General features: G+C 38.4%; 2 protein-coding genes across 5 annotated transcripts in view; both read left to right on the forward strand.

Moving 5' to 3' along the window:
* The window catches only part of LOC107692945 (uncharacterized), a 6403-nt gene extending 4417 nt beyond the window's left edge, over positions 1–1986 (forward strand). For both annotated transcript variants that reach the window (XM_016492154.1, XM_016492153.1), the window contains exons 8-11: positions 730–782; positions 891–967; positions 1165–1437; positions 1528–1986. In XM_016492154.1, the coding sequence (XP_016347640.1) occupies positions 730–782; positions 891–967; positions 1165–1437; positions 1528–1542 (418 nt within the window). In that variant the 3' untranslated portion in view covers positions 1543–1986. The remainder of the gene's footprint in view (positions 1–729; positions 783–890; positions 968–1164; positions 1438–1527) is intronic.
* A 213-nt stretch (positions 1987–2199) lies between these two features.
* fnip1 (folliculin interacting protein 1) overlaps positions 2200–18571 on the forward strand; it is a 39772-nt gene continuing 23400 nt past the window's right edge. For 2 of the 3 annotated variants that reach the window (XM_016492178.1, XM_016492180.1), the window contains exons 1-4: positions 2200–2394; positions 14651–14780; positions 16984–17115; positions 18364–18467. In XM_016492178.1, the coding sequence (XP_016347664.1) occupies positions 2306–2394; positions 14651–14780; positions 16984–17115; positions 18364–18467 (455 nt within the window). In that variant the 5' untranslated portion in view covers positions 2200–2305. Of the gene's footprint in view, positions 2395–7996; positions 8674–14650; positions 14781–16983; positions 17116–18363; positions 18468–18571 lie in introns of those variants that run through there. The other variant, XM_016492179.1, reaches the window with a different exon arrangement.

Raw genomic sequence — 18571 nt, forward strand, 5'->3', positions numbered from 1 at the left:
TATATATATATATATATATATATATATGAGAGAGTACTTGTCAAAAGTTTGGAAACATGATTTTTAAAAGTTTTTAATGAAGTCTCTTCTGCTCATCAAGGCTGCATTTATTTGATTAAAAATACAGTAAAAACAGTAATATTACGAAATATTATTGTAATTTGAAATAACTATTTTCTATTTGAATATATTGTAAGATGTAATTTATTTCTGTGAATTTCCAGCATCATTACTGCAGTCTTCAGTGTCACATGATCTTTCAGAAATCATTCTAATATGCTGATTTGCTGCTTAATTATTATTGATGCTGAGTTATTAGTAATGGTTTACATTTTTATCAATGTTTTTGCAGCTTAATATTTTGTGGAAACTTTTTTTTGTTTTTGTTCTGGATTCTTTGATAAATAGAAAGTTCAAGAGAACAGCGTTAATTTGAAATAGAATCTTTTGTAACATTATAAATGTTTTCACTGTCATTTTTCATATTTGCTGAATAAAAAGCATTAATTTCTATTAAACACACACATCACAGGGATAAATTACATTTGAAAATATATTACAATAGAAATGTTTTTTTTTTAAATTGTAATTTATTTTGAGCCTTGTTGAGTACAAGAGACTTGATTAAAAACATTTAAAAATCGTAATGTTTCCAAACTTTTGACAAGCACTGTATAATATGTGCTGAAGGTCATCACAAAGAATTGACTTTAATTATATATTTCTCAGCCTCTCTCCTTTACGTGTGCCCTCTGAAACCTTGGCATCAGATATTGCATCAGGTACTTGAGTTTCACTCCATGGAAGTTTTAAATACAGTAGACGGCATGACTTTTTTTCCCTTTCTTTTTTTTTTTAATGAAATAAAGCTCTGTTTCCGCTGTTTACAGGATGTGTGTTAAAATCAGCTAATGAGAGAACGCCTGTGAATACTAGGGTTGTAGTTCTTTCCCCTGTTGTGAAAAAGGTGATTAATACTGTATTACGTCTTTCATATTATGCCTATGTATGGTCACATTCATGTCTGTGTGACTAATTGCTTCCCTCTTGCATTCTACTAGAAATGAGTAATGCTCCTGATGATATCACAGAGTCTGGCTGGTCACTGTGTCTGTACATACAGCAGAACATCAACAGGATAATGAGAAAACCCTTCCTTTTCAGTGTTTTGCAGAAAAGGAAAAACCAATAAAATGCAGAAAAGTGACGTTCAGCGATATTGTGAGCATTCGAAATGTATCGAGCCATAAACGTGGTAAAACAGACCACCAGGACTCTGGAGTAAAGCTGGTTCAAGCAAGCGGAAGTGTGTCGGTGGAACCCAGAGACATTTCCTCATGGCCTGTGACGTTTTTTGACTTTGCAAATGAGCGTGAGAGAGAAGCCTTTTTCCAGAGACTGAAACAAACACGCTCATTTAAGTTTCCTGCCAAACCGGTAATTTTCTTTTCTCATTTCCCCGTATTGACATTTTAAAAATCTAAATGGAATTCATGTTCCTTTTGTGTGCATTTGTGTTCTTTCTAGATAACCTCTGTCTGAGAGGACTTCAGTCCAAACAAGCTGATCTATACCCTTTTCTCACAAGTTAAGAAACCCAGATTACGGGATCATCACCTCTGACCAGCAGAGGGCAGTCAACACGTGCTTAAATATAATACAAATATTTGTATGTGAGTTTAATGGCCATGCAGTGTTTTTAAGAGCTCAAGATGGATGAATACGTGCGCACTGGAGTGAGACCGTTCAAACAAACACAAGAGCTGAATAATATACTGATCAAGAAGAACTTAACTGATGATTTGAATGCAGAGTCATCAAAATGAGAAAGCAACAATGCCTTGCAGTGATTGTGGAATAGATGTTTACATGCCAAATATAGGTTTTAAATGGAAAGAGAGCTTTACAAATTAAATTATTTAAATGAGATGTTTAGGTAAAAGATGTATAAATACTAAAAGACGAATAAAGAACATTTTTATTGTGCAGTTGATCTTTCTTTTAATGTTTTTGTGTATCGTCGAGCATAAACAGAACGAAATGCCCGTGAAATACAGCTCCCAAAACATCAACACAGCCATTATGACCACGTGGTCTATGAACCAAAATATCAGCCAATCAGGAAAGCGGAGGGAGCGCAGCGAATACTCGACCAATCAGAGAGCAGTGGCGTTGCCAAGCAGCTCGTGTGACTAACGGCAGTCATATGACTGGCCCACAAATGGAGTCCGTCTGCGGGAGTCGAGTGTGGCTCGAGAATTAAACACAAACAAGGATTTTTTTCCGTCAAAGTTGTGGGTCCATTATGGCCCCCACGTTATTTCATAAACTCTTCAACAAAAGAAACGCGTTCTCACCGCCCGCGAAATGCAGCAAAGAGGACGCGGTGTTCAGGTACGTGTCGAGCTTTTCTTCTCCAGCTTCCGGAGAGCAGTAACATAACAGATTCTCCTCAATCAATATGAAGTAGTCTGCTGAGGTGCTGTTGATATGTACATATATGTAGCTTGGAGTCATGTGTGTGTTTATGGCTACGTACGGTTATCTCCATCGGTAGCCTGAATGTTTAGCCTCATGCTAACGTTAGTTAGCTTCAGTCGACGCTGCCTGACGACCCTTTGTTGGTTTATGTCACCGGATCTGACTAGCCTAGAGTCCTAGAATGTTTCTTTCGTTCTCTAAATGTACTCAGAATTTTCTGTTGGCGATGAAAAAAGCTGCTGCTAAGTCTCTGGCGTGCATTGAGTTCGTCTGCCTGAAACGTGCAAGTCACACGGGGACGCAGATGCACGTAATAAGCATCACATTCCTGCTATCGGACTGTGTGTGTGCTGCTGCTGTTGCAGGATCAGACTAAAGCACTGAAATCTGCCTTTGGCGTGGGATTCATTTCTGTTGCACACTGACATTGTCTTATTTTTCATCTTTAAATGATCCTGAAGTCATCGAGGAAAGACGATAAACCAGCAGTTCATAACCTTTTTTGACTCCAAGGCTACTGGTTATTTCTGATACTTCTGCTTGTAATGACAAAGCTGCTTATTTTCAGACTTATTATTCTTGGAAACTACAAATGGCAATATGAAATTATTAAATTCCATAATTACAGTAACTCAATGTTCTGCATGTTTTAGACTTTAATTACCAATGAATATATTGACTTTTGTAGTTTGTATTTATTTTTTAAATGTTTTTACTAGAGATGCACCGATTGCAATTTTCTTGGCCGATTCCGATTTTTCGTTAGTGTGATCTGCCGATACCGATTTTTGCCGATTCCGATTTTCTTTCTAAGAACTGTAATTGACAGCATATACAAACAAAAATCTGCTTTTCTTCAATGCAAAGTTTTATTTTCATAAAAAAACACAAGTAAAATTCAGTAATAAAATAAGAAAAAAAAGGCAAATAACAGCACAAATAAATGCAATAGAAGAAAGAGAGCTATGAAACTAAGTTTTTCAGGTTAAGTAAGTTTTTATTCAGGTAGGAAATACTACAGAAATGAAAGTAATCAAATGTAAAATAACACATCCAGTGTTATTTTCTTGTGCGCTCCACTAATATAGATCAGTTCTGGTGCGTGCGCTTTTGGTGTAAGCATGAAACCTGCGGGAATTACTATAATAATGCGCAGGGGCGTAGATTACGCGGGGGACGTGTCCCCCTCACTTTTAATATCACGTAAATTCGTCCCCCGCACTTTTTCGGGCAAAGTGTTTGTAGTATATAAACAAATCATTATTATTGGTTATACGATTTCTACGCCAATTAAAAGCTAGAAATTAGAGAAAAAGAAATGATGGCTACGCCCCTGATAATGCACAATACAAGCACTATTTAACCGGAGCGAGTGAGACGTGTGTGAGAGAGAAGGGGTCGTCGGAGAGATGAGTGCGAGAATGCGCGGCTGACGTTATTGCATGTGCCGCTTGTAACGGGTCGGCTCGAAATCAGAAAGAAGTGAGACTGACCGACCGATCACCGATCATGAGGAAAATCGGCCGATTCCAATCCCTGGCCGATCGATCGGTGCATCTCTAGTTTTTACTCAACTAGCCATTTCTACTTGATAAAATATAGAATATGATATTCAGTTTGTTTAATTTTTTTTATTTAGTATTTTTCTCACAAGTAGCCATTTCTACTTGATAAAATATTATAGAATATTTTCAGTTTGTTTATTTTTTTAAATGTAGTATTTTACTCCCAATCAAAATATAAAATATTATAGAATATGATATTTATCATAAAAATTTTGATGACTTTTTGTATTGATTTCCATGACCTTTCCCTATCTACAATTCACACTTTTACAATTCCCACATGCAGTATATCAAGGTTGTCCAAGATAAAAATTAATTAAATTAAATAGATTGAATTCAATTAATTGAAATAATAATGATAGTTGTTAAGGGATCGAATTAAAATAAGAAATATTATTTCAGCATACTTCTTGATTTTTTAGCTTCTTTTGCTTATTTTAAACCTTGTTTTGTCTTTTTTTCGATAATTTTAAGTAATCTTGTGGCCCCTAGTGGGTCCCGGACCCCTGTTTGAGAACCACAGTGGTATTCTTTTATATTACGAGACAGGGAAATTATCAACATCATAAGACACGCTTACTAACATGGAAATAAAAGTGAACAATTTAAAATGGAAGAATTGATGAACACAATTGTAAATCAGGACAGCATGAAATGGTGTCTACTTTGACAAAGAGGAGCACAAGTTTTCTGTCTTTCTACTTTAAGTACAAATTCACGAAAAAACAAGGTAAAGGAGGGTATGATAGACATCGTTAGGTTGACAGAAACATGCCCCACAGGTTCCTCTCCATTACAAATAAAATCGCGCATACAACAGTTAGCGGAAGCTAGAGATTACGGTTTATAAAGTTTTAAATATGGATATTATTCTTACCAAAATGCATCGATTCGCTTCAGGAGGCTTTTATTAACCCCTGGAGCTGTGTGGAGCACTTTTTATGATGTATTGGCACAGTTTATTGGACTTCTATTGGACTATTGAATATTAACACCCATTCACTGCCAGTATAAAGCTTGGAAGAGCCAGGACATTTTTAATTATAACTCCGATTGTATTCGTCCTAACGAAGAAAGTCATATACACCTAGGATGGCTTGAGGGTGAGTAAATCATGGGTCATTTTAATTTTTGGGTGAACTATCCCTTTAAAGTTATGTTAGGACAAGTGACTGTTCATACAGACAGCAGTGTTATCATTGAATGCCGTAAGATCAGGACAGCAGCTGAACGTACCGTAGTATTTGAGTGTGTGCAGTGACCTTCTGACCTCTCGTCCTGGATTATATCTTCTCCACACCACTGTCTCCTCGTGTGTGTTTGTTTGTCTCCCCGCTTTCATTTGAGGTCGCTACAGGCAGAATCTTCATCCAGATGAATATGAACACTTCATTCAGTTAATATGTGAAACATTAATTTAATTTAATTACATTAAACTTGGTGAAATGATGTTCTCTCTGTGGTTTTGTTGGCCCATCGTGTGTAAAGAGCCCGTAGATAGCAGAGAGGGCAGCTACATGGGTGACCCCGCTCAGAAGAACCAAAGGGCTGCTCACATTTCTGGTTCTTTGGCAGGACAGATCGTTCTTGATTGAGCCTGAAAGCTTTGTGTGCTCTGCCAGTGCTTACCTTCAGCCAGACCCGGAGACCTCCCGCCATCTCTACACACACCAGACACGCTTTTGGAAGCAAATATGGTGTTTCCCATGCAACTGTACTAACTGCAGCAATTAATCAGCAAAGTAATGTTGTTGTTTTTTTTTTAAATCAGTTAATTGATTACGGTTTATCTAGGGTCCTATGAATTTGTTTTATTTTATTTTTTTATCTAATTTCAGTGGTTTAATTAAATTATTATAATCAAAAAGGAAGTCTAGTCAATTGTATTCTTAAAATGTTAAAGGGGTCATATGATGCGATTTCAACTTTTCCTTTCTCTTTGGAGTGTTACAAGCTCTTGGTGCATAAAGAAGATCTGTAAAGTTGCAAAGACTGAAGTCTCAAATCCAAAGATATATTTTGTATAAAAGTTAAGAGTCAGCCACGCCTACCTAAAACGGCTCGTTCTTAGCCCGCCGGACGCTCCTTCGTCGAATCTGCCGGCTGTGCCGTTCTCAAGCCCACCGGCCGCTGCTCACTCTAGCCCGCCGTGTGTGACGCTGTGTGTTTCGTTGTGAAAGCGAAACTACTTTGTTTGGTCTTCCAAAAGAGGACACGACTAGAAATCAGTGGTTAAGTTGTATTTACAACACTGTTCCAGAACAGTTTAACCCAAATATTCAGATGTGTGCAGCACATTTTATGGAGGACTGTGTCCTGATCCTGGGAGAGGAGACTACAGTGCCGGCTGTTCTGACTCACAGACTGTAAGTGCGTTTTCATATTTAAAGGATTTGCCACTGACGATTCAAACGCGAGTTTTGAGCAGTGTAGAATAGCGCTTGTTGTTTGTCATTTCTCCGATCACAAATGCAGACATGGTTTTATGTTTACGCGGCGCGATGCAACACGTAAAAAGACAGTATAAGTCACTATAATCCGTAATTATGTCCTCACTGGATGCAACAAATGCCTCGTTTATAATGGCTTTTAATGTTTTTGTCTCATCGCTCCGGCCGGGAGACGGCATCACAGTAACATTTCCGTCACACGCTTGAGGTATTCGGCCAATCACAACGCACTGGATAGCTGGCCAATCAGAGCACACCTCGCTTTTCAGACTGATGAGCTTTGTAAAAATCGACGTGTTTCATAAACACGTCGCATAAACACATTTCATTACACCAAATACACCAAATAATGTTCTTTTTAGCAACATCATATGACCCCTTTAAGTGTTCAATAATCTATTAAACAATATTATTGCCCTGCATATATTGAGACGCATACAAGCTTCAGTATGTGTGTGTAGCAGAGCAAACTGAGACTTGCAGGGCAGACTTCAGATTTACAGCAGTCTTTCTGTGCTTCAATATTCACAGACAATAGTTCATATTGTGAACAGCCCTACTATTCATCCAACATTTGCCAAATTATGTGCTATACAGTAAATTACATTTTTATGACTGAATTCCGTGATTCTGTCTGCGTTTTCTGCATCGCTGAAATCATAGGGCTCTTGGTTTATGTTTGTGCACTCAGCTGCCTGTGACTGAAGTATTGCTGCTTTCATCAAGCGTCTGTTTCTGTGTGCTCGTGACAAGTAGAGAGAGTTTGAGATGAGACGATAACTCAGTGAGTGATTCATGATGATGTGCTTCACTGATGTCTCATTCTTGAACTGTACAGCATGTGAGTGTGGACTGTGGTGTTGTATGTTGTGCCGGCCAGGACTCATAGGACTGTGAGAGTTCAGGACTAAAGCTGGGTCTTGCACAGTCAGATTTAGCGGTCGTGTTGTAGATGGTCTGCATGAGGGGCTTTTCAAATGATGCACATGGCCGCTTGTCCTGTAATGCTGCATTGGAATGATCGTGCTCCCAGTGAAATCTCACTTCAAAGGATTTGGTCTTAAACATCATCTTTTTGCTGTTGTTGTGATGCGTTTCAGTGCGGACAGATGGACAGATGACTTCATCTGCAAAATCCACTATTGGGTATTCGGTCACTGAAAGTATTTATAAGTGAAAAATGATTGTTAGTTGCATCTTATGAGTAGGGATGTAATGAAAACGGCAAAAAAAAAGAAAAATTAAAAAGCAGCTTTGTAAAATCCAGTGGTTGCCTCTGATTATAAATGGAAAGAGCACAGGCAAAGCCTTAGTTTGTTTACATGAAGAGATTTGTATTATTTTTGATTTGTGATTTTGTTTTACAATTTCAATTTAGTTTTGTTATTTGACATTTTAATTTCACAAAGAAATGTGCAGCATTTTGTCTGAGAAATAATAAAAGTACACGTTTTCATTTATAAATTGTCTTAAATCTCATTTTGTTAAAAATTGTATCGTGAAATCAGTGTCGTGAATCGTATCACATCTTGAGTTGAGTGAATCGTTATATTCCTACTTATGAGCTGAACGTGGTGTCAGTCTTAATTTTACACTTGACTAACATTTCTGGCTTTCGATGGATTCGATCACTGCAGAAAATGAAGTGTGTGTGTGTTGTAAGGCTGGTTTAGTGACGGATGCTGTAAGTTGATGTGCTGTTGACCAGCAGCTGTGCGCATTCACAGAGCTTGAGCTATTATTGTCCTCGCTGGACTCCAGTAGGCTCTGCTTGAGCGAGCTGACAGGAATGTGGCCTGGAAACATTCCCACCGCATGCATTCAAATACGACCCCAGCTAGTGGACAAGAAGTGCGTCACGGTCTGGATGGATTCTTTATGTAAAGGCCGCTCGCTCCCAACACGTTCAGACGCTGACCTCTGCTCACAGGGAGTCCGAAGGGGGCTAGCCTCTCTATGCCCACATCACAGTTTCTTCAGTTTCACCGCGTCCAGCGGCGCGTCTTCATGTCTTTGTCCGGCGCTGTCCAGCTCGACATGGAGGTCACCTGACAGTCTCATGTTGTTTTGTGAATTTAGTTCATTGCTATTCTTAGCAGCGCTCTGTGCTGAGGAAGAGCGAGCCGCGGGCTGGGGAGGATGGGAACGCGCACGGGTGCAAATGCTCCGATGCCCAGGTACCTGATGACCGCTTGCTTTCTGCTTCTCTGTGGCTTTGCAGTCGGTGCGTGTGGCTGCTGTAGTAACAGCGTGGCGGCGTTTGTGTTGCCTTGTGAGTGAGGTTTTGCTGTCGGTTGTGTTCGAGCCGTAATGATGATCAGGTCTTATGTAACGTCCAGCAGATTACGGTCAGCAGCTTAAGGACTCGTTCTCATTTTGGAGCAGTGCATACAGGATCACCGTGAAGATAATAGTCTAGATCTTGTCACCCGCTATGTTACCTGTCTCCCCCTAAAAATATCAGTTGCCTACTGTAACTCTCATTACTGTTGGGGAAATTCTTTTTAAAAAAATTTTTATTTTAGCGTTAGTAATTACTAATTTTAAATGTAGTTGTTTTTTGTTTTTTTGGCTGATGCTGATATATTAGAAAGTAGGGTGGTCAATATATATACACTGCCATTCAAAAGTTTGGGATCGAAAAATAGAGAAAAATATAGAGAAAAAACAGTAATGTTTTGAAATATTATTACGATTTCAAATAATGGTTTTCTATTTTAAAATATTTTATAAATCTAATTTATTTCTGTAATGCAAAGCTGAGTTTTCATCAGCGCAGGATAGAATGATTGAGAAACTGGTTTCTATGAAGAATCATGATTGTCACTTTCTTCATGAAGCAGTCCAAGCCCTTATGAGTTAATTTAGCCCAAGATTAAATCAGCCTTGCTGTCATCGGGAGCGTTTTAAGAAGTATTTTTTACCAACTTCTATTAGACTGTATAGCTAATCAGTGCGACATAAGACAATAGATTGCATTATAGTGTCTATTATAGTGTATATTGTTTACAATACTTATAATACCTTGTGGAATTTCTTAAAAAACAAATTGTTGTGAATGTTTTGATTTTTCTTATTCATTTATTATATAATTTGTGTGGTATGTGCTGCAGTGACGTATACATTTCCCTTGGTGATTAATAAAGTTTATCCAATCCAATTACTCCAGTCTTCAGTGTCACATGATCCTTCAGAAATCATTCTAATATGCTGGTTTATTATCAATGTTCAAAACAGTTGTGCTGCTTAATTTTTTTTGGAATCTGCGATACATTTTTCAGGATTCTTTGATGAATAAAAAGTTAAAGGGGTCATATGATGCGATTTCAATTTTTCCTTTTTTTTTTTTTTTTTTTTTAACCTGTGCACCATATCGACAGCCGAATGATTATCTGCAACTGACGATTCAAACGCAAGTTTTGAGCAGTGTAGAATAGCGCTTGGTCATTTCTCCGATCACAAATGGTTTTATTTTTACGCGGCACGATGCAACGCGTAAAAAGACCGTATAAGTCATTATAATCCATAATTATGTTTGTCCCCACTGGATGCAACAAATGCCTTGTTTATAATGAGTTTTAATGTTTTTGTCTCGTCGCTCCGGCCGAACAGGGCATCACAGTATAGTTGGGGCGTAACATTTCCGTCACACGCTTGAGGTATTCATCCTCGCTGTTTGCGAGCCATTTTAGGCAATCACAATGCACTGAATAGCTGGCCAATCACACCACACCTCGCTTTTCAGATGAGCTTTGTAAAAATCGACGCGTTTCAGAAAGGCGGGGCATAGAGGAGAAACAATAATGTACAGTATGTGGAAAATATGTTTTTTGAACCTTAAACCACATAAACACATTTCATTACACCAAATACACCAAATAATGTTATTTTTAGCAACATCATATGACCCCTTTAAAAAGAACAGCATTTATTCTGAAACGTTAAATAAAGACTTTAACGAATAAAGACGGAGAATGCTCCTGTTCTGGACAAAATAAAAGTCCCACCTCCATTACTTATCGACCAATACAGATAATTAAAAAAATGCTAAATATTGACTGTTAATTGACCATTAATCTACTAGACTTATCAGTGTTGGATGATGTTTTTTGTGTACATCTACTAAGTAGTGTGTATAATTACTGCAAGCTAAGTAACCAGTCTTTGAGAATGTATTACTGGTAATATTTAAATTACTGACACAGTGTTGAGTGCAGTTTTCACTTAATTCATATGGTTTTAATAATTTATTTGAGAAAAACATACCACTATAGGATTACAGAACAATATCATTGAAGCCTCCTTCTAAAGTTTCAATTTGATTTTAACAGATTTATCAATTTCAAATTGATTAGCCTATTTTTTCAAATTTCCAATTATTTTAGTAATGTAAAATAAAAAGTTTTTTTGCATCAATGCTGTGGATGTATTATTTAAATGTGTGATATTGTGTATATCTTCCATTGACCGCCTTGGTCTGTAAGATATTGGCATTGTCTCGTTTCATCTTAGCACTGGGTTGAAAGTAGAGTGAGGTTTTCTTCAGATCAGCTGTGAGGATTATGGTTGATTGAGTTTGATTGTTTTGAAGGGGGTGGTTGTGCGTCATGTTGTCTTTGTGCACAGCTTGTTTGTCTCGATTCCTGATAAAGCGGATGATGTGCTCCGTGTCTGGATGGCGAATGAGTCCAGTCGTCAGGAATGTGACGAGTAAACAGCTGCGCGCTTTGGGCCTTTCTTCACCTGCCTTGACGCAGAGCACAGAAATAAATTGTGTCCATGCCATTCCTGCCCTCGCTGCCTTCATCCCGCTCAAAATCCCTCCCTATCCGCTCAAGGCTCCTGGTTAGATGAGTGGCAGCGGCAACCTTCTACACACACCTTGGCAATAGAATCGCCATTGGCTAGAATTTTTTTTAGTTTACTGGTCAGACTGATATATTATTTATATATATATTTAATCTTAACTTAAGCTTAACTTTGTAAAATGGCACAGCTTTTTAAATATCGGAAAGTACACTCTCAGTCAGTCAAGCATTATTTAATGATAGAACTTAGGGCTGCACGATTAATCGAAATTAAATCGCAAAGGCGATAAATCGCAATTAGGCAGAAGCTGCGATTGTCGTGTATCTTTCAGGGAAGCACGGTTCTGTGATCAGCAGTAAATCTTAATCCGAAGGCCAGAGGGCGCTCTCGCGCTGAAACTCCAAATACGCCTCGCAGAAGAAACCCAGGAAATCCCTATAGCGGTTGCTGAAGAATTAACTGCTTTCATTAATTCAGCGTGACTAATAAACACACGACTACGACAATATATGGTTTATCTGAGTTCGTCTTATTATAATTTTTATTATAATAAAGTATATAATAATGCAATGCTAATCGACATAGCCTTTATAGCCACTGCTCCGGGTGTGTGTTCACGGTGTGTGTGTGTGTTCACTGCTGTGTGTGTGCACTTTGGATCGGTAAATGCAGAGCACTAATTCCGAGTATGGGTCACCATACTTGGCCACATGTCACGTCACTCACTCACTTTATCACTGCTTAGAATATTATGAAATATGTTGCGTGCCTTATTCTATGTTAGAAGCCACATCATCTCACAGAAGGATTTATTTCAAACACTCGACTGACGTTGAATGAAGTGAGTTTGGAGTAAAAACATGTCATTAAATGTGGTATTTTCACGTGCTTTCAGATGAAGCAGCATTTACTACACAGAGCCGTAGTTCACTGACAAGCTACGCAAAATCGTGTTCATAATCGCAGACGATTTAATCGCGCGATTATGAAATCGAAGAAATCGTTCTGCAATTATGAAAGCTGTTTGCGTAGCTTGTCAGTGAACTACGGCTCTAGTAAATGCTGCTCCATCTGAAAGCAGGTGATGGAGATTTACTACTAATCACAGAACCGGCTTTACTGACAAGATGCGCATGACAATCGCTTTCGATTAACTGTGCAGCCCTAATAGAACTTTAGTTATTAGAATTAAAACTTGGTAACCATGTATGAATGCATATTTGTCATTTTAACTGAACTTGGTGGTGTCTTTACTGGTAAATTAATGTTAAGAGATCATGTGTGAACAGGACCTTTTAAAAAAATACAGGTAAATTCCTTCTGGCAATTTACCGGTATGAGAAGTTGTAACATTACCAGTAAATTACCGGTAATGTGCTCTGTGTGAACTAGTGGTCGACCGATATTGTTTTTTTGACAGCCGATGCCGATATCTTGGGAAGCATGGTGGCTGATATAAAGCCGATATAATTTTATTTATTTTAATATTTAAGAAATTTGAAATCTTTTGAAAATGGATTTAAAAATAAATGTGTAAAATAAACATACATATACTTTAGATGACAATGTATTTTTCACCAATAAATTAATATTTAACAAAACGTCAACATTGTAACCAACAGGGCACTAAGTAATCTGGGAAGTTTGTGTGCATTGAGAATCATATTTTTTCAAATAAAGCCAAGGTAACAGTCATTTTACATACAGCACACAGTGAAAATGACATGAATATGAAAGTGGGCAAATGGATAAAGCGCAGCATAATTTGAAATCACGAGTTTAAATTTTGTCAATCACGCATCTCCAGTGAAGCTGAACTCTCTTCCTGTCCGCATTCAATTCGCACAGACCGACCGTCACGCAGAGCATACGTGATCATGCAGGATACAAATGCACACTTCACAAGATCTCAACTAGATTTGACTAAGTTTGCAAGGTTTGTGAAATTAAATGTTCATTAATAGACATTCAAAAATTTGTTCAAATTATTTAAATGCATATTTGCTGAATGCTGACGGCAAACGAGACAGTATTATAATGTTTGCTTTTATATTACTAATAATATAAAAGCAATCGTTATAATTAGAGATGCACCGATTGATCGGCCAGGGATCGGAATCGGCCGATTTTCCTCATGATCGGCCCGGATCGGTTATCGGCCGATCAGTCTCACTTTCCGTTTTCGAGCCGATCCGTTTTGCAGACGCTGCCGTTCTCAGCGCCGTCAAAATAAAAGTCCTGCCTCGAACGCATCGGCCAAACAGGAAAAACTTATCTTACAAATATCGGCCAGCCACTAGTGTGAACGCAGCACAAGATTACCGGTATGAATAACATAACATAACATTCTGATGCAGGTAACGCATTTACTCTGCGCAAGTCAAAAAAATGTCTAAAGTCGTCTAATACGATGTCTCTGGGCCAGAATCAGCTGCATGAATGTGAACGGTTGACACAAAAATGAAATCATCAACAAAAACACTGACCGCATTTACCTCTCCATGTTTACAAACACAACAGGTAAAGTCGTTCCGATAATTACTGGTATTACTGTGTGAAAGGGGCTGATGTTGGTCATTCAGTGTTTCTGTAAGAAAACAATAATACTGAAAAGATAATAATAATACAACTACGATTTCTACTACTAATAACAATATAAAACACACTAAGGATTGATATGCTGCTGGGTTCATGAATATTAATCACGCTGTCTGCGTTCACTCGAACTGATTTGCTGAAATCAAAACAGGGACGATAATAGGGGAGCGCCAGCCAATGAGAATGCCGTTTGTGCATTAGCTCCGCCCACTACCGGAGAAATCATATCTTCTGCTTGTTCTTAAAAGCGGAAGAATTCCAAAACGAATATGGTTTACATGTGGCGTGTCAATTCTGCATAGTATGTAAGACTTTCTCTCTCTCTCTCTCTCTCTCTCTCTCACTCTCTCTCTCTCTTTGCTTGTGTGTGTGAGAAACAGTGCTATCAGCACAGCGACAGCGAGTCGTGCTCCTTCACACTAGAGTTTACGGTGCGCCAAATACAGGTGCGCTGCGCATCCATTGAGATGAACTGAAAAATAGCACCGAGTGAAACTCTGAAGCACTCAGTCAGAGTGAAAATATATCTGTGCTAAACTTACACTTAAAAGTAAAATTAAAGTAAGCCTCGGTAAGTAAAATCTAAAAATGTATTAGCCAATGGCTAACGATAGACATCATTTAGTCGCCCAGTGAAGATTTACTCGCATTGTTGGTTGAGTGGCCCAAACCATCGCCGCCGAAGGAAGCTTGTTAGTTAAGAGTCAGTGTGTTTGTGGTGCTCATGTTCTTGTCTGTGTCTGTTAGCTGGTCGTCACCGGAGCTGGACCCCAGCCAGATCCGTCTCATCGTCTACCAGGACTGTGAGCGGCGCGGCAGGAACGTCCTTTTCGACTCGGATGCCAGAAAGAGAAGCATGGAAGATGCCCCGGTCACGGTGAGTGGTGTGAGAACCAGAGGCCTCATCTCCAGTAATAATAGCATCAGCTGACTCTGAGTGTGTAAGCATTCTTTCACATTCACATGACTGAAGGCGTGTCGAGCTCTCTGTCACGTCTGCTAGTTGTTTGTCATTAGATGTCATGAGGCTGCGGGTGCAGTGCAAAAGCCGGTTCACCCAAAAACCAACTTTTTCCACACCTGATGTTGTCATCTGACTGATGTGAAATGTAAAGGGAATTCTGATCTGTGTTTCCTCTTGGCAGAACAAACAGTCTGGATTGAATGTGATGAGATAAAAGAACACATGAACCTCAAAGTAATTCAGTTCATGAAGAGTGTTGATGTTGCAAAATTGATGACCGTTTCAAAATGTTTTGTGCACTAAACAGGGTTTCTGCGGATCTTAGTCTTAATTCAGTCTTCCACAAATTCAGGCCTTAAAATGTCTTAAATCAGAGCAGAAAGTCTTAAATTCATAAAGCCAAGCCATTAAATGTTGCATGCACTGTAAAAAAACAGCATTAACTCACACATTTACTTGATGCAAATGAAATCTTGTTTTCTGAGAAATTGAACAAAATGGAGTTTATGCTTAAAGCAAGAACAAATGTCTGTCAGTAGGGAATGAAAACTTGTTTTCCCTTTGAATTAAATAGATTTTTTTGAGCCCATTGGCAGATATTTGTTCTTGTTTTGATCATAAACTCATAACCAGTTTCTCAGAAAACAAGACTTTATATAAATATATCTTGATTTAAGAATCTTTAGAGACATTTGCACTGAAAACAACACAAAAATGCTGAGGAAGAGCAGCACTTTTTTTGCAGTATGATCAGAAGGTTCAGTAAAAGTTATTTCCATAGTCTAGTGTTTGTGAGCAGAGCTAAAAAAAAAGCCTCATAAAAGTAAAACATGCTCTTTAAAATCCGCTGCATGTTCATTGAAGTATACTGCAGGTTCAAGCTGCTGTTGGTTTGCTGTGCAGCCAGATGAATAATAAACAGCCTGTCTAATGTGTTCTGGTGAGGCTCTGGAGATTGCTGATCTGGAGCCGAGCTGCGGCGGCAATCACATGACACTTTTGGCAGAGGATATTGTTTCACTAAAGAGAGAGAGACAGAGAGTCATTGACCAGGAGCAGAAGAGAGCGAGTAAGCAAACAGACCTGCTCACGAGTTGTTAAGGAAGTCATATGACAGTCTCACATGCTCGAGTTCCTTTGTGCTCTTCACAGAGCAGGACGAGACTCAGCATGAGCCATTAGAGACACTGAGCCTGGCATGCACAGCCAAAACACTCATTAACTCGGGCTTTTTCCTCATCTGTGTTTAAGAATACACTTGGCTGTTTAGAGATTCATGTCCCTCCGTTAAGTCCATGCAAACAAAACTTTTAAAGCTTCAAAATGTTCATAAAGACATTGTAAAAGCAATCCATATGAATCAAGCAGTTTAATCCAAGTCTACTGTAGAGACACATGATGACCAGATTTCATTCACATAGACATTGACACACATCAAATATGGTAAACAGAAGCTCGAACGTACTTTAGTGACGCTTGTGAGCAAACCACTCGTGCGTCAAGCCAGCTTATATTTGACGTGTGTTGATCAATATTTATATGCAAGGCACGATCACTTTATATGATGAACAGATCTCATTTAGGCTTTTATTCACAAGATTTGGATAAAAAGGCTCCATTTATGTGGATAACGTGTTATAAGTGATTATGAACTTATTAAAGCGTTAGTTTTGGTTGCATGGACTTTCAGTGGAAGGACAGAAATCTCTGAACTAAAATAAAGGTCTGTTTTAATAATCGGACTGATTCAGCTGCGTTTGAGAGTCGTCTTGAATGATTCATTTAAAGAACCGACTCATACGCAAGAGACATCTGATCATGATTCATATTAAACTGGTCTCGCTGTTTGTTTTGGCATGTTTATTTGCTTTGCGGTAGTGTCTCATTATTCAGTTCAGACTCTCCCCTCACTCCTTTTAAAAAAATGATCAGTGGCAATTGATTCACCATTAACTGTTTAAGAATTCTTCTGCATTCACGCTCCAGACAAACATATACCTCAAGTGTCTTTTTTGCAGAACGTGGGTCTTGATGAACCAGTGTGTTTCTCGGGTTTAGTGACTGCTCTCATGAGCGTCTCGCTGGGTTATTGAGTTTGTCCGTGTGTTGTTTGCAGAGGGTGTGTGGAGAGGCACAGGCGAAGATGTTTGGGAAGTGTTGTCAGCTGAGGCCTACAGGCGGCAGCTCCAGTTCTCTGGACAGCAGCTCGTCCTGCGCCTCCGAGCCCAAAGAACAAAACCGCTTCCAGGTGAGTCCCGTCACAAGCCTTCACTCTCTCTCTTCATGTTCTTTGCAGTGGTCAGTGTTTCGTTAAGGGCCGACATTTGCCACCTTTAATTGAATGCATTTTTTCCCCTAACGTTATTAGATGTATGCATCATCTTGTATGCCAGATTCTTATATTTTAACCAATAAATTCCATTCGAATAATGAGAGTTGACCAATCAAATAAAATCAGTATCAACAAAATCCATTTTTGCTCTACAGACGCATTTAGATCTATTTACACAGCAAAAAATGCTTTGAGATTAGTGTTTTAAATTTTTTTTATATTAAAATATATTAAATATGAAACTAAAACTGTTAGTAGGTGGCGGCAGTTCACTGTTTTAATGAGTGAGTCATTGAGTCATTTATTCAACGTAGGACTGAGAGATTTTTCTGATTTTATCGATTAATTTGAATTTAATGTTTTGCAACGATTTAGTTTTTTATAAATTGAGAAATCACAATTTTGAATAGACATAATACCAAAAGTTAGAATTAGACACATTGACAACATGATAATGATAACAGTTAAGAGAAATGAACAAATTGACTAGTTAAAAAATAAATAAATAAAAATCGAGAAACAGTCAAGCATTCTGAAAAAAAAACCAAATTTTTTTTGCCATGTTGCGCATCCCTAATTCAACCTATTCATTTAAATTGCTGCTTCATTTGGGGACTAAGCGAGTGACTCTCGTTATAAATGGATCATTGAATCACTGATTCATTCAAAAACGTGGATACATTCAGTAACGAATCGCTGTGTTGCTCAGAGACACTCAGCGGTTTTCATTAGTGAAAACAGACTGACAATAGTGTGTCTAAAATACAAATCACTTAATATTAACTTGATGTTTATTGAACTGCTGCATAAAATCAATACCATATGTGATAATGATAATATTCGGGGAAAAAACAACTGTGGTATTGCTAAACTATATCATATAGAAATATAAGATAACTCCTACAGAGCTTTTTTTACCCTCATATCTTGAAATTCAGGTCATTCTAACTGCATTCTACTGGTCTATCAGGCAATGAAAGCATGCTCTCAAGGCGTGCTTTTGTTTGGTTTGAGCAAACTGAGTGACACGCTCAACAAAAGCAGCTCTCACATCGTTAAAACAACAATTACAGTATTATTGTAGAAGATATATATAACACACCCCTGTGTGCTGCTCCTGTAGATTCAATCCTGTGTGCTTTGCTCCTTCTTTCTTTGTGTCAGGGCTCCTCACGGTGCTCATCAGACGCTAACATGCTCGGAGAAATGATGTTCGGCTCGGTGGCCATGAGCTACAAAGGCTCAACGCTGAAGATCCACCAGATAAGGTGAGAGCGTACGGATGTCAAACTGATGGTGTGTGTGATGAGCAGCCTGTGCTGATCAGATGTGTGTGTGTGTTTGTTCCCAGATCTCCTCCGCAGCTGATGCT

The sequence above is a fragment of the Sinocyclocheilus anshuiensis genome, unplaced genomic scaffold (genome assembly GCF_001515605.1).
Source record: "Sinocyclocheilus anshuiensis isolate Anshui unplaced genomic scaffold, SAMN03320099.WGS_v1.1 scaffold658, whole genome shotgun sequence".
NCBI lineage: Eukaryota > Metazoa > Chordata > Actinopteri > Cypriniformes > Cyprinidae > Sinocyclocheilus > Sinocyclocheilus anshuiensis.